At 40.5% G+C, this 25,994-nt stretch overlaps 1 protein-coding gene across 1 annotated transcript in view; it reads right to left on the reverse strand.

The window, feature by feature from the left end:
* Positions 1-20,448: 20,448 nt before the first annotated feature.
* Positions 20,449-25,994, reverse strand: part of LOC309840275 (uncharacterized protein) — a gene marked incomplete at its 5' end in the record, with an annotated part of 37,008 nt that continues 31,462 nt past the window's right edge. The window contains one exon of the mRNA XM_082682358.1: positions 20,449-21,378. Coding sequence (XP_082538484.1) covers positions 21,185-21,378 — 194 coding nt within the window. The 3' untranslated portion in view covers positions 20,449-21,184. The remainder of the gene's footprint in view (positions 21,379-25,994) is intronic.

The following is a 25,994-nucleotide window of genomic DNA, read 5'->3' on the forward strand; positions in this document are numbered from 1 at the left end:
CTTACAAAAGATTCAGGTACACGGTCTATAAGATTCCCAGTCTCTCTATGAGTCTGATGATGTCATCAGAACTTGCGTACTGTGGCTAAGGACTCTATCCTCTCCCATTTCGATCTCTTTCCACTCCCACTGCAAAATTTGAAAGTAAAAGACTTATGATTTTTCCTTGATAGGAAAAACACACAATCTACACATACTAGGAGTAAATATATAAATGGAATGCCTCAAAGGCCAGCCACATTATCTAAAATGTTAGACTGAATACAATAACAAGCCTAAAAAGAAAAGATGATGGATTGAAACCAAAAAAAAGGAGAGCCACTGAGGCAATCTGGGCTGTGCCTAAGGCAGTGGAAACTATAGGTCAGGAACCTCAGGTATTCTGGACCCACTGACAAAACTACCTTTACTGTGAAATGGATTCACAAGTGCTTTCAGAAGGACATCATTGAACATTTGATTCTGCTAACTAATGCCCTTTTTCTACAAATAGGTGTACCAACCAAACTTTTATTTTGGTTTAACCCTTGCAGGTCTGTCTGAAGTGAGAGAAGGGGCATGATCATGGCAACACAGATACACTAGTTTATAGAAGGAGGGTTTTTCCCTCCCCATAATTTAATAATTTGACATTTTGATTTATACATTCATTTATAATATTATTTTGTGTCACTTAGCCTATGAGAGACAGAGCCTTCCCTGGTGTGCTGATAAACCAGGTTTCTGACCTTGGCAGTTTGTGGATGATAAATCCTGTATTAACCAAGAAAGATTAGGATGTGCCGAGATAACAAATATGCCTCTACATCTCAGGGGATTAAAATAAGAAAAGATTGTTTTGTGCTCACACAAAGTCCAAAGCAGGCTGGCCAGCAATTCAGGGCAACTTTCATCCAAGTAGTGATTCAAGGTTAAATGTTCCTCCATCTTTATTGGGCCTTCAATGGTTGCTTTTTTCTTCATTCCTTTCTTTCTTTTGTGTGTGTGTGCATAATTTTTAGTTGTTGTACATAGTAATGTATAAAAATTTAAGTGTACCACTTGACACATTTTTACATTTGCCCTCCCTCCTGAGACAACAGAAGAACAGATTTTTCATCACACCAGAAGGCTTTCTGGTGCCCTCTTGCAGTTAATACACCTACAAACAGAAGTAACCACTGTTCTGGCTTCTATCACTATAGCTTCATTTTGGCTTTTCCTCAAATTTACATTAATAGAGGCAAACATATTTTTTTGGTGTCTGGGTTTCTTTCACTCAAGAGTTTGTGCATGTTGGGGCACATATTTGTAGTTCATTGATTTTTGTTGTTGTTGCTGTGTGATATCCTATTGTACGAATACAGTACAATTTTTCCATTCTAGGATATTTGGATTATGTCCAGTGACTCAATGTCCAATGATTCTTGTCAAGGACTCAAAATGGCTTATATTACTTCCTCCATCCATTTCCAGAACCTATTTACATGTTCCCATCCTAACTTGAAGGGAGGATGGGAAATGGAGTCTTCTTGTGGGTCCAGAAAAAGAAGATGAAATAAGATTTCTAAGTATCTCCCACTGTCTCTGCCACAAACTCCACCTCCAGTGTCAGACTACCTGTAAGACAACCAGCTAATCTTAGTTGATTCTCTTTCATGCTTCTGGATTTCATGACCCTTTTTCTTCAAATATTCATTTATGCAACTATATTTATCCACATGTATATGGTAATATGGATATATCCATAACTATACACCTGTCTTAAATGAACAAATACAAGCTGATCATCATCATTTACTATACTGGACTGAATATGTCCCTCCAAAATTTGTATGTTGAAATTCTAACTCCCAGTGTGATGGTTTTAGGAGGTGGGGGCTTCTGGGAGATGATTAGATCATGAGGTGGAGCCCTTCAAAAAGGGATTCGTGCCCTTATACAAGACTCCAAGGAGTTCTCTTGTCCCCACTGCCCCATGAGAGTGCTGCCAAGGCACCAAATATGAACCAGAAAGTGTGTCCTCACCAGACCCTGGATCAGCCAGGACCTTCATCCTGGACCTCCAAGCTTCCAGAACTTCAATAAATAAATATTTATTGTTTAAGCCATGCAATCTATGGTATTTTCATTATAGGAGCCCAAAAGGACCAAGACACATTTAAATGTTTAGTAAAACTCCTGCTCACTGTAAGCTTCTTGAAGGGGAGATCCACTTTGGATTCTTCTGGATTATATTCCATGCTACATAGCATGACACCTTGAACACAGGACCCATTTAATAAAATACTGAGGGAATAAATAAATGAAGACTTTGGTGGGAGAGAAATTTTAAAGCACTCTGTCCTCTTTTTAGAGGAAAATCAAGACAAATATGGAATACTTATAATTTCTTATTTATTTCCCTATTTGTTTTGGGTTTACTTGCATAGCTCCCTATTAAACTTTCAGTTCCCTGGAGGCAGAATCCATTCTCTATTTGTCATCAGTATAGTGTGTTCTGCACCTAGCATACTCGTGTGAAAATGTAACATTTTGAGGGAAGAAATAACTGACTCCCACACAGTAAGTTTGGTTTATCACCCCAGTCTCCAGTTTCTAGAAATGGACCCTTTTTAAAATATGAGGACAATATTAGCCTGACTTGCACAAAAATATCCATAAGCTCCATAATTCTGGAATACTGACAAATTGCCATTGTTCTATAATGTAATTTACTTGAGCCTAGACACTTGAATTCATGGGAAATAGCTACATTCTTATTGTCTTTTCACCCCTTGGGCTTCAATTATCCTTAATTTTATTCTTTCTAATAAATGATTATTATTTTTGATAGAAAAAACAAAAGCAAGAGGGGAGTGAATCACTTTGTGTTCTGCCTAGCATCCATGTAGATTACATTATTTACCCCCATGCACAGCGTCTACTCCTTGCCCCATCTGAGGCCAAACTTGGCCATCATGTCCTATTTGTTGACCCTAATGAGACGCAAACAATTGTTCATTCCGGGATTTAGCCACATCCAGAGAGTTCTTGCTGCTATTCAAGTGTGTTCTTCCTTGGAGACGTACATCTTTTTCTAACTTTTCACAAGTCCTTTGAAAATCCATGCAGGACGTGGGGTAGCGCCATTTTATTTTTCTTCATGAAGGTTCTACTGCTTTTCTCTTAAACCATATCTTGTGAAACTCTGGCACTCTAAAAAAAAAACCCTGTAAGTGCTTTGAAGGCAGGGACCATCTCTTTTGGTGTCAGATACGCTTGTAGCAGGTTGTTGTAATCTTTTAAAATAAATGCTATTGTTAGCCTCCCTGTGATTGATATCACCCATTTGCAATATGGACATATATTTTTGCTTAAATTAATTTAGGAAATTAATATATGTCAAATGCATTAAGTTCTTCAAAACTGCCATTTCCCCCAAAATAGATGCAGTGTCTTTAGTGCCGAACCCGGTCTTTAGTACATAGGCACTCTCAAGGGGCTGCTGAATTAGTGAAATACAATTTAAAATATACCTTCACAGGGGCTCCTGGATGGCTCAGTTGGTTAAGCCTTCAACTCCCAATCTCAGCTCAAGTCTTGATCTCCGGGTTGTGGGTTCAGGCCCTGAGTTGGGCATATAGACTTCTTTACAGAAATAATAATAAAATAGGGGCGCCTGGACGGCTCAGTTAAGTGTCTGCCTTCGGCTCAGGTCATGATCCCAGGGTCCTGGGATCCAGCCCCCAATCAGGCTTCCTGCTCAGCGGGAATCCTGCTTCTCCCTCTCCCCCCCCCCCCCCGCTTGTTGTTCCCTCTCTCGCTGTCTCTCTCTCTGTGTCAAATAAATAAATAAAATCTTTCTTAAAAATTAAAAAAAAGAATAAAATATATTTTGTATATATGTACCTAGGCACTGAAAAACATGTATGAGAATACACAACAAGTAAAGGCATTGGGATAGAGTTCTTTCGCTTTTTATTTTACATATACCATATTATTTAATTTATACCCTAGTTATGCTTGCATTCTAACACTTCCTTCTGATTTCTTTGGTTTTTGCTAGAGTTTGTTTTAGGTCATGAGTGCTAATTGTTGTAAATCTTTTTAAGTCAAAAAAAAAAAAAAAAACAGCATTATTTTACCTTCATTCCTCCTAAACTACTAGTAATCTGGCTATGAATAAAATCATAAATTCAAAGTATATTTCTCCTGAGTATCCAAAAATTATTTCTCTATTGTTTTCTTGCATAGCACTGTTAATTACATATTCAGTGTTATTTTATTTAATTTTTTATAGGTTGTTTTTCTTTTTACTTTGGTAGTTTTTAGGGTTTTCTCTTTATCACTGATGTTTTACTACATGTTTCTAATTAGGTTTATTTCATTTTTTTAAATTATTCTGCTAGAATTTAGTGAACTACTTTAACCTGAAGTATCAGTATCAGGTCCTCTTTCAATTCTAAGAAATAGAAGTATCACATTTTCTCTGTTTGGGGGAATTCTCCTGGAAATTGTATTAGACCAGAGTTGTTTGTTTGTTTGTTTGTTTGTTTTTAACTTGGGGTCTGTTGATAGAATTCAGGGAAGTCCATGAACTTGGACGAGAAAACAATTTCATTTTTATTTCCATTAATCTCTAACTGAAATAAAATATCTCCCATCACTTGAATGGAGACAACAAACCACAGTACTTATGATATTTTCATATCATATAATTGTAGAAGTTATGTCAAAAATCATAGTAAACTATCAAATCTTGTTATTTAATTTGCTAATGTCAATATATCACAAAATTTTAATATTTGATATTGAATTTCAATATAATATCTTTTATAATCTTAAGTATTTTATTTTATATATTTAAAGGTAATATTCTGGGAAGGTGCTTTGGTCTGAATGTTTGTCTCCTCAAATTCAATTGTTAAAATTTTAAGGCCCAGTGTGATGGTATTAGGAGATGGGGTGTTTGAAAAGAGCTTAGGTCATGCACGTGGAGCCCTCATGAGTGGGATGAGTGTCCTTATAAAAGAGACCCCAGAGAGCTCTCTTACCCCTTCCACCCGCTGTGAGGACACAGCAGGAAGGTACCAGCTAAGAAATAGAAGAGGACCCTTAAGAGAACCATGTGGGCACCTTGATCTTGAATTTCCAAGGCTTCAGAGCTGTGAGAAATAGATTTCTGTTATGAGCTACCGAGGCTGTGGTATTTTGTTATAGAAGTCCAATCAAATTTAAGAGAGAAGGGAGCCACAGTATTCACTATGCTGCTGAAGAGATCCATGGCACAACACATGTTTAAAATACTTGCATTAGATCAGTGATAAGCTCTCCCTAACACCAATGCCTTTTAGTTTCTCTTCCCATTTCAGTCTTTCCATCTCTTCATCTCTTTGGTTAAATTAGAGCTAGAAGGCCTCCAGTCAGGGCAGCACATGACCAAGAGCTGTAGCTTTGAGAGGCGGGAAGCCTCAGCTCCCTGCTCTGATTTCTCATTTGTTCACAGCTTCTGATCCAAAGAAAGTTCCTTCCTTGTTTTTGAATATTTACTAAAATCTATGGTTTATGAGTCTTACAGTTTTGGTGAGGGAGGGAGAAATGATCAGTATGTACTCCATTTGCCATCTTACAGCTGTGATGCATGTATTCATTTACATTTAGAAAAAAAAGAAGAGGCAATGCTACATTCTTTCCCCTTCTGTTATTATGATTATTTTATACAATATATAACATTAGAATGAGCTCTTACAAGACTATTTTACAAGTGAGAAAACTGAGGGTGGTACAGGATAATCATTGATTCAAAGTCATGTAACCAGTTAATAATAGGGCTGGGATTAGAACTCAAGTCTGCTGGCTTCTTCTGCAGAATTTGCTCTTCTATGTTATCTTAGGTCTCATCTCTTTCCTTTCCAGAAACTAATGGTGCTGATGTTATAAACTATGGTCTAAAAAAATCATTTTGTATTTATTATCATACATGTGGTTCTCTCTGCCTAAGACACTTTCAGTCATTTAGTCAACAAATATTCTAGAACATTTGATGTGTGCCCAATGTTGGGTGCCAAGCTTACGACAGTAAGGACCCAGTCCTTACCCACATGGTTTTTTGTTTTTTTTTTTTTTTCCCACATGGTTTTTAGGGTCCATCCAGTAAGAAGGGGATCTGTAATATCAATCAAATACTGAATTCCCCTCCCCTTCTTTTGGTGACCCTCTACTCACCCGTTAAGAAGTTTTCTGGATTTAGTTGCTCTTTTCAATGCTTCTACAACACATAATTCACACCCGTGTTTTTAACTGAGAATAGGCTTTTTAGTTTAATATTTTAGTTAACTCTGTTTTCTGCCAACCCACTCACCTCTATCCATTAACCTGGTGGTAACGAATTCGAGGGCAGCTTTGCTCATTCATCTTGATAGCAGCTTCAGGACCTAGCCCCGTGCCTGCCACACAACAGGCAATAAGGATTTAAATGGCCGGAACGGAAATCAAGAAAAAAGAATGGAAAGTTCTCTCTGACTCCTTTTCTGTATACTGTATATATGTACTATACTGTGTTTTTAAAATTAAAAAATGGCATCCCCCTCTGATGATTTTGAAATTCATGATTGGCAAAATCCATTTTTATTGTTTGGGCGAGCGGCCAATAGAAATAGAAATAGAAATAGGTGTGAGCACTTGCCAGCTGTTGATAATTATAGAATTCCAAAGTCCATTCAGGAAAGTATGGAGAAAATCCACCTTTTGCTTCCATTTATCTGAGCTGACAGTCTCCATCACCTAAACCAATTAAAATCCACACCTCCAAACTCATTTAATTCTGCATGACCTATGACTACAGAAACTGACTCCCTAAAGAATCTCAATTTCACAATTTGGCTAACTGTAATTCTTTTACCTTTATAAAATTCTTTTTGAATGACTGTTGACAAACCAGGTACCTAAGGTTGAAGGAAAAGAAATCAAAATGCATTCCATATTTATGTGGCAGGGGAAGGGCTGTATAGACTGGTTGGAGGAAGCAGTTTCTCTTCTATCCTCACCTCAGAGCTTGGACTCCCCAGTGAGTGAGACCCTTGGAAAGAAAAGAGACCTCCAGAAACAGACAACCACATAGCACTTTTAACTAGAATCCCAATAAAAATGAACCTAAGATTTTTGAAGGCTGGGGTAGGCCGAGTGGTTTGAACACTGTGATTTCAGATCTTCAGGTAGTTTTTCAAGAAGGCAAAATTTCCATCCATTTCGAGGCAGATTCATCGTTGGTTTGAGGAGAATTATCTAAATGGACAGGGTTAGATATACTAACATTGAACCAGAACTTTTTCTGGTATGGAAGTTTGACAGTTGTGACTCCAGAGATCTAAACTTTTCTGCATAATAATATTCCAAGTTGCCTTTATTATGGGCAGAGCTGCATCTCTGTAGTTTACGACTCCTTTGGAGAAATATTTCCTTTCAGGTGTGGGTATAGACACCACCAGTCTATATGGTGTTGTTTAGTTTAGTTGAGGTGCTACTACTTCCTGTTAAAAAGCTTCTCACAGAAGACTGGGAGTAAAGATTTAAGGGACTACCAGGAAGCTACAGTTCTGGGGTTTTTTTTTAACCTCCTGTGGAAAAAATGTCATAAAAAGAAATATGGAGGCAGTGCCTGGGAAGCAAAGTCTGTTAAGCATTGGGCTCTTGGTTTCAGCTCCAGTCATGATCTCATGGGTCCCAGCTCATGCTCAGCGTGAAGACTGCTTGAGATTCTCTGTCTCCTTCACCCTCTTCCTCTGCTCCTCTCCCCATTTGTTCTCTTTCTGTCTCTCATAAAGTCTTAAAAAAGAAAAAGAGAGAAACAGAACTCACTAAGGCTAAGTACGAAAAGACTGGCTTGCTAGTATCTCACATGTGGTAATACTCACACACAGACTTGGGCAATGTAGTCCACTGGATTTTTTGCTTTTATGTGATGATCTCATAGAGACCATAGGAATGAACCTGATTCCATGGTGAGCAGGGCTGGGGTTTCCTCAGAGGATTTGGACAGGGAGGGGGCCTGAGACCACAAACACCACGGGAAGAAATGTGCTCTCCTCCTGAGCTTCTGGAGATAGGGGCCTGGACTTGCAGGAGGGCCAACTCACTGGAGGTCACCCCCAAAGGGAAAAGATAGCCTAAGCCCGGGAACTTGGCCAGAAGGCATGTCCAGGTCTTACAACTTATGTGTTGGCTTGTGGACACAAAGCGCTCAGAAATCACAGCCATCTTTAAGTTTATCGGTCTTATAATGCCTTCCTCTTATCCTCCATCATTCTGTAAAATTTTACTAAATGTTACAGTCTAGTCCCTGCAATGATGTGGGAAATTAAAGGGTCTGTGTCTACCTTTGGGAACGTTTAGTGAAGGGAAGAAAAGCCTTCTCTTGAGGCCAGCATAGCCGTGGTGGAGTTGTAGGAGGGGAGAGGTCATGGGGAGGTGGGGATGGGGATCGGCGCTGAGCGCTCTAGAACCACAGAGGCGGCCCAGACAGTACGGATTTGTGGAATGCAGGAGCAGCTGGGAAGCGCAAAGGCCTACTTGTGGAGGAGTCTCATAAAAGATGAAACTTCCTGCCATCAGAGAAGATGAAAGACGGAGCCACGGTTATTTGGACATTACGAGGTAAACCTGACCTCATTGTTAATCATAGTCTGGTGAGGTCTGGGAGACTGGGTACACACGTCTGGAATGCACTATAAAACGTAGTCCTTGTATCTTAGTAACCTGTTTAACATAAGTTTGCACAATACAAAAGCAGGCCTGACTTGGGTTCCCAGGAGAACCTGCGGAAGTCACACTGATCGCATTGTTTTATCCACTCGTTCCTACGTGATGACGTACGTGATGATGTACGTGATGACGTACCGGATACCAGCCCGGGCCAAGCAGTGTGATAGAAACCAAAGCAGATCCACTGAAATGCTGCTGGTAGAAACTGCTGCTTCATGTTCAAGGTAGAATTATGATCGTACATTCAACTCTTCCCAATGGATGAGACAATGACTCGAGCCCCCTTGTGCTAGATTCGCGTGGAAACCGGTGTCGCTTTCTTAGGGTCCCTTTCCCCTATTCTGGATCTTATAAGAACCCCAGAAGCTATACACTGACCCTTTAGGCGGTGCATTTGATTTCCCCTTCAGGCTAACATATGCTCTGATTTCCAAACATCCACACTACTCCTTGAGTCCTCAAGGTCAAGCAATCAGGAATTAGTTCCCCGACTGGTGGCCTGGCTCTGCCACTGCTGGTCCAGTGGGCTGCACAGCTCAACGCGCTACCTCCACCAACACTGCATTCTCTCCGGGCCACGATCAACATGGAATGACCTTTGCCGGATCTCCCGATCTGCAGGCTTGAGCGCTCAGTGCTCTCCATCCCACTCCACCATTCCCCTCCAGCCCCACCCGCGGTAATAGGATGGTCCACTCACATCGGCTGTGAAACCCCTGCCATGCCATTCTCCGCGGCCTGCCAGAGGCCAGCTCCCTTTCCTTTCCAACTGCGGTATGTGCATCCTCTGCCGGACAACAGGCCCTTTCAAGCCCTCAGTTAGAGCGACTACCTAGGAGGTCTCCGAGGGGGCTCCGGGTCCTCCGCTGGCAGCTTTGTTGACCCCTAGACATCAAAGGTCCTTCTTTGGCAATAGGATTTAGAAAGCTTTATCTGACCACCTTCCTTACGCACAAATACCATTCACAACTTTGATCCTAAATGACACACCGTGCATGCCTTGGAGAGAAGGTTCAGGGATGAATTTTACTATTTCACAAACTTCTCTAAACCTAAGAGCTGCTTTGCATAAATAAAGACATCCAGGCTTTACTTCTGGAGATTCTATCCGATGGGCTTCAGGTTGGACCTAGGAATCTGTATTTTTCCCAACATTCTCATATGACAAAAAAGTTCAGGTGTGGAGGGAAATTCCAAGTGAGTAGGTATCCTCACAGGCAGTTTAACCCAGTAGTTTCTAATACTGAACCCGAGATCACCTTTTCATCCAACAGAGCTACCGTGGACTTACCTGGGATTTTTTTTTTTTAATTTGGAAATAATCTCAAATTTACAGAAAACTTGTAAAAAGACTATAAATAATTTTTTAAAAGATTTTATTCATTTATTTGACAGATCACAAGTAGGCAGAGAGGAAGGCAGAGAGGCAGGCAGAGGGAGAGCATTAAGCAGGCTCTCCTACTGAGCATAAAGCCCAATTCGGGGCTCGATCCCAGGACCCGGAGATCATGACCTGAGCTGAAGGCAGAAGCTTTAACCCACAGAGCCACCCAGGTGCCAATATTTTTTTTTTCTGAACCACTCAAGTTAGTTGTTAACATGGTGCCCTAGCAAATACTTTAGTATTTCCTACAAACAACGACATTCTCTCACATAACCAAAGAAAACCCATTAAAATGAGGAAAGTGAACATCAGTAGGTTGCTATCTTCTACTCCTCAGACCCCATTCACGTTTTGTGAATTGTTTCCCAAAAATCCTTTCAAGTAAAAAAAGAGTGTAGAATCCTGTGCTGTGTTTATGACATGTCTTTTTATTTCCTTATTCTGAAAATTCACGTCTTTCCTTGATTTCTGTGACCTTGATATTTAAAGATTCCGGGTCATTTATTTTGTAGAATCACCTTCAGTTTGGTTGTCTGAAGCTTTCTCATGGCTCGATACTGGCTATACCTCAGAAAGGAACGTCAAAGAAGCAATGCCACATTCTCTCACTGTGTCCCATCAGGTGGCCCACAATTTTGATTTGTCCTATTACAGTATGACTATTTTGATCACTTGATTAAAATGGTATCTGTCAAACCATAAGAGACTCTTAATCTCACAAAACAAACTGAGGGTTGCCATGGGGGGGGTAGAGGGTGGTGGGGTTATGGACATTGGGGAGGGTACGTGCTATGGTGAGTGCTGTGAAGTGTGTAAACCTGGCGATTCACAGACCTGTACCCCTGGGGCTAATAATACATTACATGTTAATAAAAAATAAAAAATTTTATAAAATGGTATCTGTTAGTTTTGTCCACCATGAAGTCATTCTTTTTCCTCTCTGTAATATGTTTTTATAGGAGAGAAATTTAAGATTATGTAAATATTCAGTTCCTTATCAAACTTTACATTTTTTCATTTCTTTCTCTCAATATGTATTGAAGGAGTCCTATTTTATCCAACGAGTTATAACCCACTACTATCATTACTTATTTTGATGTTCAGACTGTCCCAGGTATGGCCAGTGGGAGTTCCCTCAAGCCAGATCCTGTGTTCTTTACAAATGTCCGCATATTCTCTGAGCACTCCTTTTTGGGTTTTTTGGGCATAAGATGTCCAGATTCATTTTTTACTTTTACTGCCCCAGCATGGAAGTCTCCCAATCCTGCAAAGAACTCTGGTTCCTTACAGAAAGCATGATGTTCAGTACACTCTTTGCAACTGGGGTGGAGCTGCTCCCAAGCCCTTCAAGTGAACAGAACTAAGATGTGTGTGCGTGCGTGTGTGTGTAATATTAAAGTATTTTATACTCACATTGAGATATCTATGTATAAATGCACACATATACACACACATTAATGTACATATATACACACATATATATTCATACATATTTGCACATATGGACCATTTATTTACATCTATATTGATATCTGTGTCTATTTCCATCTTGAAAACCACAAAAGCCTCCCATGACAATCTGACACCGTGGAGTCATTCTAGTTTTCTCCTGTTCCATATTTGTAACTGTCTGATGCTAAGAGACTTTTCATCAATAAATGTACTTATTTATTAATTTTTTCTTACCCCAGTCCCCAACACCTATATAGTTCCCTCCTTATGCCTCTGGGGCTCTGACACTTCCAAGCAGAAAGACGTTGCATAGAGACACCACCCTTCATCTTGCTTGGACACCCCACTGGAATGAATCAGGCTCTGATGCTCCTTCCCAGGCCACCACGGCATCCTGCTCTGTGTGACTGCCCTTCCCACTCTGCTGCAGCTCTGACATCCATACCACACCACCCTTCTACCCAGGGACACTACTCACCCAGCTTAGGTTCTATTATTCCACCCTGGGTCTCCATCCCCCCTGCCCACCACCACTATGGATACCCACATTGTCCAGTTAATAGCACTGGACTGGAATGTTCAGGAAGGAAAACAATGGGAAGAGGAAGCAGAAGATATAGAGGAAGAATCATCTGGGAGATCCTGCATTGAAAATAGCTATAGTGGAACATCAGTACCTGTGTTCTTAAATGCTCCCTCAGGAGATTCTGATAATGCCCACGTTTGGGGTCCACAGGATTTACAACTCTTACACTGGGAGAGGCTGAGGAAACCAATCCTATTAACTAAATATTTACTAAGTGCTGTTCATCGTATTAACCCTTGAGACAGATAAGTAGAAAATAAGCTACTATACCTGCCCTGGGCAGCTGACAATCCAGAAGAGGGGAAACACTGAACTAGCATAGATGGAGTCAACTTGTGGAAATGGGGATATGTTTAAATGCTATGGGAGCAAAGTAGAAATTAGGAACTCTGTCTGGGGAGTTGGGGAAAACTGGGTTTTAGAGGATAAACAGAAGTTTACCAGGAGAAGGGGAGGAGGGAATGTGTAGCAGAAGGAAGTGCTTATTTAAGGTAAGAACAGGTAAAAGCTGGGATTGTTATTAACACAAGAACCTGCCACGAACATTATCCTTTGGGTTGGGATGTGAGTTAGTTGTTCAGATCAGTCAACAGCATGTTGCCTGTTGGTTCATCAAAGCAGCCAGTCAGTCTTTGAGGGCAGTACCAAGAAACATGGTCAGAGTCCTACATGAGTCAATCTGTTAGAAAAATCAATAATGACAATATTGAAAAATTTAAATATTCCAAGGACCATACCATGTAGAAAATTAAAATCCCCGCCTGCATCTCCATCTCTCAGAAATATTCCATCTCCCACACTTACCCACAGCAATAATTTAGTATATTTTTCTTATGATTTTTCCTATGCATACACTACCAATTGTGTGTGGGTACATCTACATTTTTCCCCAAAATAGAACTTAGGATATTTGCCACTTAAACTTGCTACTTTTTTTAAAAGGAGTTTTATTTATTTATTTGACAGACAGAGATCACAAGTAGGCAGAGAGGCAGGCAGAGAAAGAGGAGGAAGCGGGCTCCCCGCTGAGCAGAGAGACTGATGCGGGGCTCGATCCCAGGACCCTGAGATCATGACCTGAGCCAAAGTCAGAGGCTTAACCCACTGAGCCACTAAGGCACCCTTAAACTTGCTATTTTTAATATAACATTTCTTGGATAGACTTCCATATTAGTACATAGAATTTTACCTAGTTATTTTTAAAAATATATTTTTCTGGGTGCCTGGGTGGCTCAGTGGGTTAAGCCTCTGCCTTCGGCTCAGGTCATGATCTCAGGGTTCTGGGATCGATCCCCACATCGGGCTCTCTGCTCAGCGGGGAGTCTGCTTCCGCCCTTTCTCTCTACCTGCTGCTCCGCCTACTTGTGATTTCTATTCACATAAATAAAATCTTTAAAAAAATAAAAATAAATTTTTCCTTTACTGTAATCGTTTTTCTTTATGTTTATTTACACAATACTTGGATAAAATGTCAATGTAAAAATGGAATAGATGGGCACCAGTGGTGTGCTCTTACCATCTATTCACACTTCCTTTCTCAGAGGTAACCGTTGTTGTCTCTTGGCATATGTCCTACTTGCTCTTTATTCATTTACACACACACACACACACACACTCACTCACTGTTGGGTGGTGGGTTTTCTTTGTCATAAATGGGATATATGTCAGGAATTGCCAAATTTCAAAGGCTGAAAAAACACACAAGAAGGACTGCAATCTGACCATCCTTACACGCCCTTTTTTCCCCTCAAAGCCCTCCAATCTCACTTGTATTCTAGCCACTGCAAACATATCATTGGCAATGGGAGCCAAGCCACATTAAAGAAGAAGGTGCATCAATCAATCAATCAATCATCAATCGGTAAGCTCTCCATGGGACAGCGGACTGCCCCTGCCCTGCCCCACTCTCCTCTTATGGCTTTCGCATTACAAAAGTGAGCTGAGCACAAACAGGTGGAAAAGAGAGGAGAGTAAAGGCTGCTTGGGACCTTAAGTGTCTGGGGCTTTAGGTTTTCATACAGCTCTCACTGGGACTCTAGACCGCTTTGCCTCTCGTCACCAGCGGAATGGAGTTTGAAGCATGTATGATCCTGGAAAACGTACAACTGAGCAAGGTCTAATTATCACTGATTGGAAGAGAAACGTGCAATAAGAGCCAACTGGGATTGAACTCAAAGGCGTTTTGAAAGTTTGCTTCAGTGAGTTAGAATTGCAGCCTTTTGCCCCAAATTTCTCCACAAAGATTCTATAGGCATTTTTTAAGCCCCAGAGCCCTTCACTAATGTTATTTGAGGCAATTTTATGTATCTCTAATTGTAGATTGTTTGCGAACTCTTGAGCAAGAAATGATCTCTAAATCCCCTCGTGTCTACTGATATTTCAAGGTAAGAGAATGCTCTGGAATCTTTCCCATTTTCCAAATGTAATATTTTCCAAAATAAATGTTGGAGTAACTGCAGGGTTGATACCATGTGAATATTTTAATTCACACAATAATATTCTGGAGTTTATGGAAGCTTGGCCTCTTTCCAGGAGGTCTGAAAGTCCAAAAGTTGGCTGTTTCTTCTCAGTGGGAGAAAAGGTGGAGGATGGGAATCAGGATTGGTAAATTGGAGAGGAGGTCACAGGCTGAATGGCGTTAAGTAAGGGAAAGTGCAGTGCAATCTTCCGTGGGAGGAAAGCCAGTTGCACAAAGGGGAAGGACTGGTTACCATTAAAGGCTTCAAAATTAGGGCCTTGGAGAAGAATTGAATGGGAAAGTTAACAACCCCTTGTTTCTCTTCCTCTTTTAGATGATGGAATTGTAATAAGATCCAGGTGCAGCACTGGGATATCGGAGATCCCCACCCTAGTCTGGTTAGAAACCCCCCAAACTTTCAATGTTTGTGATTCAAATGCCTCCTCTTCCAAGGAGCCTACCCTGATGGCCACATTGCAGTCATCAGATGACATCACACTGTCAAGACGACCTGTTTCCTCATCCTTTCCCCCATAGCCTGGGAGTTTCTTGAGAGCAGGATGTGAAAGGCACAAATAATTATGTGCTGAACGTTGACTGAATGAGCCTCTCTGGCTGGAAATAATCCCTCCTACTCTGGGCTCTCTTGGTACTTTACACTTACCTCACTGATGTAATTTTTTTTCACAGTCTACCTTGTACTCTCATTTCTGTAGAATTTAGCTCCATTATCAGAGTCAGAATTTTTCTGCAAGGAAAATGAGATAATGCATGTAAAGCATTTGTGCCACATCTGCTGAGTAAATGACAGCTATTATTACTTGTGTAATGAGATGGCTGGAGGAGAAGAAAATACATCTTATTTTTTAAAAATAAGCTTCAGAAAATCACTTTGAAATAGATCTTTGTTCTGTTTTGCAAGAGTCACTTTATTTGCCTTCCTCAATTATAAGAGACCTTTCGCAACTACAAGAGACCTACTGCCTGGAAAGAAGGCAGTAGTCTTAGTCTAGAAATATCCATTCTTTCTTAGTATAGACATATCCATTCTTTCTCATTCCTCTTGAATAGAAAGCTGGGGTTGTGGCTAGGTAGGAAAGTTGACGTTGACTTGCACACCACCAGAAAGTTCCATTCATACTGTCATCTGCTGTGATGGATGTAAATATTCCTTGGAATAGGCTCCAAGGGATACCCTTCCTTCTGAATACAATACAAATGGCGTCTCTGGAATTGTACAAGGAGGCAGCCCTAGGAAGAAAAGAGGAAAGGGTCTCTGGCCCTTTTTCTTTGAGGTTCAAGGCTATTGGACCAGAAATGGATCAGGTAGTGCTCACTGAGATCTATTGGCAGGAAAGAAGATGAAGGGCCCCGGAGAGTGTTTGCCATAGGAAAGGACTGCCTTCAGACAGCTGGGCCCAACAGAAGTTTCTGAGTGACAATGTCATTGAGATACAGGGACAGAACATGCTGAATGTGTACTAAGTGAGCCGTGGAGCTGGACCTTGAGGCCAAACCTTGGCCTGCATGGTGCCTCATGCAGCCAGGGCAAGATGTGGATCAGTAATAGCACTGCCTCAGCAGTGGACTATAAAGGAGCAACAAGGACCCAATATGGTAGAAAGAGAACTAAGAGACCTTTGGTTTGATCAGCTTCCCAGTTTCCTTTCAACTTGTTGGTTGGAAGAGGTGATGAACCTTTGGATTGAGGAAATGTTTTGAATTCGGGAATAATTCAGGGGCATGTGACATTGGACTTTCTGCTAATGAAGACATAGGAGGTAGAGCAATTAACTGAGGAAATTAACAAGATGTGATTATATTTGGATTTTCAGATGGTAAAATATCTTCCTTTTCATCCTCATCAGTTAGCTTTATACACTCGAAGCAACTATTACGTGGGGGCACGTAATAGTAATGCGTGAGACCAAGGGACCTCAGAAAAGTCCATTTCCCCGTAAAATTGAGAGTTCAGGTCTTCTAGATTGAAGCTGGAGTAAACGCAGAGTTTCAGTGTGAAGCAGACTCCCAGGCCAACTGGACAATGGACCTGAATCCCTACAGGACACTGTAGTCAAAATACCTTTCTGGACTGCCTCCAGCAGAGGTGAATCTGGAATTCTCCCTCTCTCTGTATTTCACCTGTTGCCTTTTCTCAAGGGTCCAATAAGTTGCAGTTGGTATCTCACTTGCACTTCAGGTGAATTCACTCCTCCGTGTAGCACATGCTCAGCACATACTAATTAATGAATGGCCACGTAGCTGGTCCTGAGTCAGATGATTCCAGACGAGATCACCGTGACAATTCAAGGAAGGCAGTTCCTTGTGATTTTGTTTCTGTGCCTTTTACGATCAAAAACCTAAATCTATCACTTCAGAAGAAAATTTCACTTCTAATTTTATAACCAGATAAACAAAAGTATCCCCTGGCTTCACCTTCTCTTCTGGCCCCAGGATGGTAGTCAAGGCTTTGGGTCAGTTCATGCTAGGTTTGAATCCTGTTTTTGCAACCTATTAGCTGGGTGATCTTCAGCAACTCAACTTCTAAAGTATGTTTCTGGTGCATAAAAGAGGATTATAATTATACACAGTTCATACGATGAAATGAGACATTTTATGTCAAGCACTGTGCCTGACACAAAATGAGTGCTGAATAAATGTCACTATTTATTAGTATTTCCTTTATCACCAAATTCCTCTCTGCTTCCTTCTTCTCCTTTCTTCATGTTCACACATGAACCCACTGTAATCCGCTGCCCATGCTCCAGACACCCTGGACATTGTGTTAAAGATCTTCAATAGTCTTCTCACTGCCAAGTCAATGAGTACTTCTCACCGTTACTTCTGCTTTCTCTGGAGGATTTGACATCCCCAGATACTCTCTTTTTGGAATTTTCTCCCCCCTTGGTTTCTGTGGCAATCCATTTTCTCGATTGTTTTGATGCATCTCAACACCTCCCAACCTTCTTAGCTGGTTTCTTCCTCTGCTGATCAGCCCTTACCTGTTTCTATTCACAGATTTAACCCTTTACCTGTTTCCTTTTCACCTCGCACACTCCTCCCTTGACTTCAACTGTGATCAATAACCTAATTACCCTTACTTACCTTTATATTCACACTTCTATCTGAATCTCCTGCATTTTTGATGCCTTACGTGATGCCTGAATTTTCCTTGGGAACCTCAACCCAGTGTGCATAAAGTAGAATGTGTCCTCTACCACCCAAACAAGCTCCTTTTCCTGTAGTTCTTTTCCCGTTAGTGGTATTACGACTCCCCAGTCATTCAAGCAAGCTGACTTCATCTGTGACTTCTCTTCTCTCACCCCCCACCAACCCCAGTATCCAATCATTCTAGTCATTCTACTCCTAGACAGCTCTCAAATCTATCCTTTCTTCTCCGTCCTCACTGCCACAACTTTGACTCAGGCCATCATTATCTCTTGCCCAAATAGTGCAGTAGCATTCTAAATTTCAGCTGCCATTTTGTGTTTCTAAAATACAAATATCACCACATCACTTACTTGCTAAAATCCTTTACAGACTTCACCCTCAAAACTGGACAGCACAGAGTCAGGCCACTAAACAAAAACAATAGGAGTAATTTCAAGGTCATTTCAAGAGTAATTTCAAGAGCAGTTTCAAGGTCATCTCAATGGCAAGCTGTACTCACTTCTAATATGTTTTCTTAAGTAGAAAAGAAAGAAATGAAGTTAGAACCAGCACCTTGGAATTCATGGCAGCCTGGGACTGCCCACGGGAACTGGTCATGTGAATACCATTCACCACTTGTGTTGGGAAATAAAAGTTGAGAACTGCTGGACTGTGTTTCAACGATGACCAACTTCCAAGATTTCTTCCTCTGCTTTGCTAGTCCATATGTTTGCTGAGTTCGGCGCTAGGGATGACAGGGGCCTGCCAGTGACTCATGATAAATAAATTGCACATGAGACTAAAAACAGACACCAAATGACGATTTAATAATCTTCAGTGAGCAATGAAACTGTCAAATAGATTAAAATATCAGCATTATATTGAGGGATGCTTCTGCTCCTTATTATTAAGCTGCACAAGAAGCCTAATTATAATAATAATGATTGCTTTGTGAGCCTGGCGAAGAAATTCTGTTACATCTTTCTCATCAAGAGACTGCTGGTGGGACTGGAAATTCAGAATCTCCTGTATCTAGTTCCACTGTAGGAAGAGCCTTGTCATTAGACCTGGAAATAATACAAAGTTTATCTCCGGCAAGGGATCTTCACCCCCCTGGGGCAATACTGAGATGGGAAACACTTATATTTGCTGCTCAGACTCTTAGTCTGTGCTTTGCAACTGAACAATCTCTCTCAGCGTTGTAACATTTTTCTGTCAGTCAAGTTACAATCAAGTTTGGGAACTTTCCTATCTGTAGGTGAGTCTTCATTTCTGCTCTTATTATCTTTAGGGTTTCAGTACCATGTGGGTGGTTTATTTCACAGGTTTCCAACTATCTTGAACTTACTCTAGACCTTAAGTCCCAAAAATAACCAGTACTGACAACCAGAATGGAGGAATGACTCCTTTGCGGAGATGACCAAGGGTGTCACAGAAGTGACAAATGAATTGTTCATAAAGGATAGGTAGGGGTTTTCCAAGCAGAGTGACCTGCATTTACAAAAAGACAAAGAGGCTAACAAAAGCATGCTATCTTCTGGGAGTGCTTAGAAATTTGGTATGGGTGTTTTGATAGAGTAGGAAGTGGTAAGAGAGGGGACAGGTCACATAGGTCAGAGTCAGATTGGAGAGTCTCGTGTGTCATGATAGGTCATGGGTATTCGACATGGCGATTATGGACTCCAATGAAAAGTCTAATGCCCACCCCTTCCCCAATATAAGAAAAAAGCATTTCTTTCCATTCTCTTTTACATAATGAGCAGGGTAAGAGAGCATGTTCATGGGGGGAAGGTTTTTGTTCTTCTACAGCAGAAGCAAACTTACCACAGAATGACCCCTGGGCATATGACCTGGCCATAGGTGGCACTCAACAAATGCTCGTTGAATGAATTATTGGATGAGTGAGTGGATGAATGGAGGGCTGAATGGTGGAGAAATGGCAGATGCCTTTATAAGGAATATAAGTAGTTTCCAAAGCTGCAGAGTTGCTAGTGGGAACTTCAGTAAATATATGGAATGGGGGTGGAAGTGGCAGCCGCATCTAGTCCCTCGTTACCTTAGTGCTGCCTTGACTGTCTCCTCTGGGCTCTTGGCCCACGATGCTCAGCAGTGCCTGCCCCACCATGCCTCAGAGAACCCACATTCCCATTGCCCTGAACTGACCACACTACTCGATCTCATCTCACTTTGACCTCTGATTCCCAGACTTGTTCCTTTCCTAAAAAAAAAAAAAGGCTTCTATCCTTTCACTCTTGACCAGGAATGCTCCTTTATTACAAAAATCTATGTTACGAATCCTAAGCTGGGTACAACTGCAAGGTCTTGGCCATTTTGGTAGAGAATTGCTGCTAAACGTTCACAATAATAAACAAAAAGTGTCCTACTTCTTCTTTTTTTTTTTTTAAGATTTTATTTATTTATTTGACAGAGAGAGATCACAAGCAGGCAGAGAGGCAGGCAGAGAGAGAGGAGGAAGCAGGCTCCCTGCTGAGCAGAGAGCTCGATGCGGGGCTCCATCCCAGGACCCTGGGATCATGACCTGAGCCAAAGGCAGCGGCTTAACCCACTGAGCCACCCAGGCGCCCCGAAAGTGTCCTACTTCTTTACCCCTTTTTTATTTGAGAGGATGTCAGTCCCTTTGTGCAAAAGGAATCAAGCCCCAGAGAAAAACCAGTTATTATTTTTTTAAACAAAGGACAGAAAGTAAACAATTCATTTTATTGAGCACTGATAGAGCAAGGCACTTTGCATCTTCCAAGCTATTTTGCTGGAGTGTGTGGTGAGTATGCCAGGTATATGTTTACACTAAATTCCAGTTCAACGTTGATTCAAACAAAAACAAAGATCAAATATTTGGAAAGTCTTCTGCAGATTACTTTTGAGGTTAGTAGACAAAGGTGACCATCAGCAAGCTTATAGAAAGGGAAGTCTTTCTGAAGCAACTTTAGGGAATGGCGCAGAATCAGTCCACATTCAATTCTATGAAACACCTCAGGCATTTACTGAATACCTGCTATATACAAGATGTCATCCTAGGCACTGGTGGGGTAGAGTACAAAGAGACATACGGGCAGGATTAAGGCACTCTATTGTTAACATTGTATTGGAGGAGAAACTAAGAAAGGCAGGCAGTGATAAGCTATGCATTAGCTCTTTCTTGGCATCAAGTGAGAGAAAAATCCCATTCAAATGGATTTAAACAAACAAAAATTATTATTCATGCAATGAAAAGGCAAGAGATATTGGGCTTAAATGAGGCTTGATCAAAGTACTCACTGAGACCCCAAATCTCTCCACCTTCTTGATCTGTTCTCACAAGTGTAGGTTTCACTTGCAGAGTTTGTGTGAAGGAAAGATGACTTCCCACAGCTCCAAGTCTATGTTCACCAAATTTAAGTTTAATAGGAAATAGGACTTCTCTTCCAAAACAGAGTCATATAAGTCTTGGATGTGAGTTGCAGTGGCTTGGATTGGTCTGCAAGCTTCTCCCTAATCTTTTCATGGTGGCCACAGGGATGTCATGTTCTAGTTGATGACGACTATGTGACTTGCCCAGCCCTGGAAACAAGGATGGGGTCAGCACCTGCCAAAGCAAGTGGACCAAGGTTGAGAGAATGGATGAATCCTCTGAGGGGAAAAAAAAAAATCAGGAGTTCTATTACCAGAAAAAGGAGAAATTATTAAAAAGAAAATACAACAGAGGAATAAGCATAGTATGATGGGAGGTTGGGGTAGAGATATATTCTGATTTTAAGGGTCTATGGTATAGGACCAAGAAGTGAAACAGAGTTCAAATTCCTTCCTATTCTGAGAATCCATGATTACGGAGATTGCCCTAAGATGCAAACAGCTATTATAAATGTTGACAGTGTGATCTAGTACCTAAGTTCTTTCTGACTCTGATGTCAGACAAGTTGGGGAGTGAGACCCAGACCTGCTCCTCACAGGAGGTTGGATCATAAAGCCTGTTTACATAGGTAATACAGGGTAATAAGAGTCCCTACCTCATAAGGCTTTACAAGGATTAAATACGATGTTTATTACAACATACACATGTTGAGACTAGGTCCCCAAATCTTGAGAGAGTATATCATTACTTCATCTTCCATTTCTTTTTCATCCCACTGAAGTTAGGTTTCCTCCTCACCATACCAATTAAACATCTCTTAGTAAGGCTATGGATGATCTCTTAGTGGTTAAAGCCAGTGGATAATTCTCAGCCTTTATTTGATTTGCCTTCTGTATAAGATTAACCCTCTTGCTCAGTACTCCCTCCTTCTCGAAAGTCTTTCATCAATTTTCTTCCATTATTTCTCTCTCTTTTTTAAAAGATTTTATTTATTGGGATGCCTGGGTGGCTCAGTTGGTTGGACGACTGCCTTCGGCTCAGGTCATGATCCCGGAGTCCTGGGATCGAGTCCTGCATCGGGCTCCCAGCTCCATGGGGAGTCTGCTTCTCCCTCTGACCTTCTTCTCGCTCATGCTCTCTCTCACTGTCTCTCTCTCTCAAATAAATAAATAAAATCTTAAAAAAAAAAAAAGATTTTATTTATTTATTTGAAAGAGAGAGTGCACACCAGCAGGGGCAGAGACAGAAAGAGAGGGAAAAACAGACAGTCCACTGAGCGGGGAGCCCGATGAGGGGCTCAATCCCAGGACCTTGGGATCATGACCTGAGCCTAAGGCAGATGCTTAACCAACTGAGCCACCCAGGGGCCCCATTATTTTTCTTCATAAATTTTCTTTCCATTGCTATCACCTTTCCTCAGCTATATCCTCTGCCCATACCTTAGATTTTGGGTTTTCTGGGTTTTCTTTGTTCTTGTAGTAGGTAGAGATTATAATCATGACTAACAAGTGTCTTCTGAATATGGTCAAGTATATCATCTGACTGAAGCTTATTGAGCTATAATACACAAATTCACTCAGTTCAGCAGTACAGGAGCATCTGAATTCCTTTTACCAGTGCAACATAATTTTGAAATCTTATTTCGTTTTTATTTATTTTTCCTGCTAAGATTTCAGTAGTGCCATAAGAACTTTTAAAGCAGAATCTACTTGATATTTAGGGTCAATGCCTTCTTAGCTCAAAAAAAAAAAAAAAAATTACAAATCAACTCAGCAGTAATTTTTCATTCTATTTTCACTTAGCTAAAAATGACGATCCAAAGCATTTCAACTATCCACTCTGTTTGTGATGTGATGTGTGTGTTCAGCCTTTCTATGTTAGGGGAAATTCCCATATTTTAGTTGCAAATTTTCCAATGTAGTCATCCATCTCCTTTGCAATGAGGCTGCAGACACACAATCTTCATACATCAATCAGTTCAAACCATATCAGTCTTCACAAGAAACGTGGTATCCTTAATTATTACTCTCCAGTTTCCCCATCTACTCAAGTGCTAAGCAACTATGAATCTGCCTTCTATCGCTATAGATGTCTCATATAAACGGAATCACAAAATATGTGAACTTATTTCACTGAGCATGTTTTCAAGCTTTATCTGTGTTGTAGCCTGTATGATATTGATTCCTTTGTATAACCAAAGAATATTCCATTGTATAAATGTACCATATTTTGTTTATCCATCTGTCAGTTGGCGGACATTTGGATTATGGCAATTTCTATTATTATTACCTCTGTTTTGTTTTAGAGGTAAGGAAACTGAGTATTAGGGAAGTAACCTATCTGCTAGAATGGGACAGAACTGAGAGGCACACAAACCCAGGTGTACCTGATGCTTTAATTCCTCCTCTTAACCACAAGACCCCTGCCTCTGACCACACTATACAGCGCCGTAGAGGCCACATAACAGTAGATGGAGCAAGGCCACTACAATTCTCATTGGAAATCTTTTTAGGAGCATGACTGAAATTTCATTCTGAAAAGCAAGTAGGTACAACTATCCAAGAAATTTTTGAAAAATAAGCAATTTTTAATGTTTTTTTATGTTTATGTTTATTTTTTTTTAAATGTTTTATTTATTTATTTGACAGAGATCACAAGTAGGCAGAGAGGCAGGCAGAGAGAGAGGAGGAAGCAGTCTCCCTGCCAAGTAGAGAGCCCGATGTTGGTGCCTGATCCCAGGACAGTGGATCATGACCTGAGTCGAAGGCAGAGCTTACCCCACTGAACCACCCACGCACCCCAATCAATTTTTTTAAAATAGGAAAAAGACACCTTAACTCTAACAGATTCTAAAACAATATAAATCTATAATAATTAAATATTAATGAACAGCACTCTCACAGCACTTACTATAAGCCTCTAAGAACAATTCCAAGTGCTTTACATATATTATTACCTAATATTGTGTTGTATTGTATTGTTCTGTATTTTTGTGGAGCCCCACATGGAGCTTGAACTTGTAACCCCAAGATCAAGAACTGAGTTGAAATCAAGAGTCAGATGTTTCACTGACTGAGCCACCCAGGCGCCCCAGTATATTACATATTATATAATGTAATCATCATGACAACTGTTTGAGTTACGTGTACATTAGTGTCCCCATTTTGCACATGAGAAAATTGAGGTGCTGTGAGTTACTTGCCCCACATTGGAGAGCTGGTGGGTGATAGAGCTGGTATTTGAGCTCAGGAAGTCTCACTCTAGATTTTCGGTCTTAATCACTACTCTCCTGAGCCAAACAAACAAACATAATCAAAGCAAACAAAGAAAAGAATGGTTATCAAATATCTGGGATGAAGGCTATTTAAGCGACAAAGTCACAAGAGATAACACGAAGTTAAAAAGCACCACATTGAAGCACAAAAAAACCCCGTTATTCTGTATTCTAAACAAACCAGAATGAAATGGAAAACAACAAATGAAAAGATGGTCTTTATAGTACATAAGGAAGATAAGGATGAATGTACATAAAAATTAACAAGAAAAATATTAAAGAACCAAATGGAGAGAGGGAACAAGGATATAAATAGGCACCAATGTCCAAGAAGAAATACTTACTTGAGAAAAAATATTTAACTGCATTAACAATGGAAAAAATGCAAGTTACACCTATGATGATTTTTTTTCCTATCGAGTAAGAGAATGATGCAATATTGAAGGAGACCATCTAGTTTCAGCTATGGTGAATATACTGGCATTCTCTAACATGTTGATACAAGCATAAGCTGGTAGAGCCTTTCTATCAAACTGACTTGTGACAAGCTAAGAACTTAAATATTCCTAACATTTGATCTTTCCTGGGAATCCAGCCTAAGGAAAGAATTAAACATACAGAAAAGACTTTATGCTCAATGGCATTCAGGACAATTCAGATGAAAAGTAACCATGTAAAATACCTAACAATGAGGAAACAGTGAAACAAATGAACCAATTATATATATTACCCTGTTATGGAAACTTTATTTATCCAAGAATATAAAAAATTGGGGAAATATTCTTGTTGTATTTTTAAATTAAAAAAAAAAGCCAGGATATAATGTATATTTATTACAAAATTTATATAATCACAACTATTGAAGGTATAAGTTAGTGAAAGACTTTAAGCAAGACCCATCAAATACGTGAAATCGTTAAAGAATTTTATTCTTTCCACTTTGGGTTTTTTTTTTTTTTTTTTTTTTTTTTTTTTTTGCCAAATTTTCTATAATGAGCACTGATTCGCTTTATAATGGGAAGAAATATAAATAACCCTTGCTTTTAAAAAACAGCTAATGGGTTGTGCTGTGTGTTGAGCTAAGTGCTCCCAATTACGCAGGCCTCTCGCACACAGCTATCTGACCCAGGGGAATGGTGTGCGCAGATCTCTTTGAAGAGCCCGCTCAAGAGATAATCCTGCATTGACCTGCAGGCCTGCTGATTTGCTAGCAAGGCCAGATAAGGAATTTTAAACAGAAGGAAACTACAGAGCCACTGGCTGGTCTGCATCAGGAGAGCCCAATCAGTCCTTTTTTTTTTTCTGTTTCCTCCGGTCAGTGGCCCTGAAAGGCAAGATTACACTGTAGTTTTGCCCTCTGTCCAGGACTCCAGGCTCCACCACTTAAAGAGCTGAGGTGTGCTGGTCTGGCAGCTGAGGAATGCCTGGCTGGAAAGACCGAGGAAAATGACACCCTGTGGAGAAGGATGCAGATAAAATCTCCAAACAAAGATACTTGTTCTGGTTAACAGTTTCTACAGTCTGAGGAGCAAATAGAAACCGCCAGGAAGGAGGGAATGACGTGTCGGTAGGAGTTTCTTGGCCTGGCCAGGGGAAGGCTGAGGAGCCCGATGAATTCTT

Source organism: Mustela nivalis (genome assembly GCF_964662115.1).
Source record: "Mustela nivalis genome assembly, chromosome: 9".
In the NCBI taxonomy this organism is placed as follows: Eukaryota; Metazoa; Chordata; class Mammalia; order Carnivora; family Mustelidae; genus Mustela; species Mustela nivalis.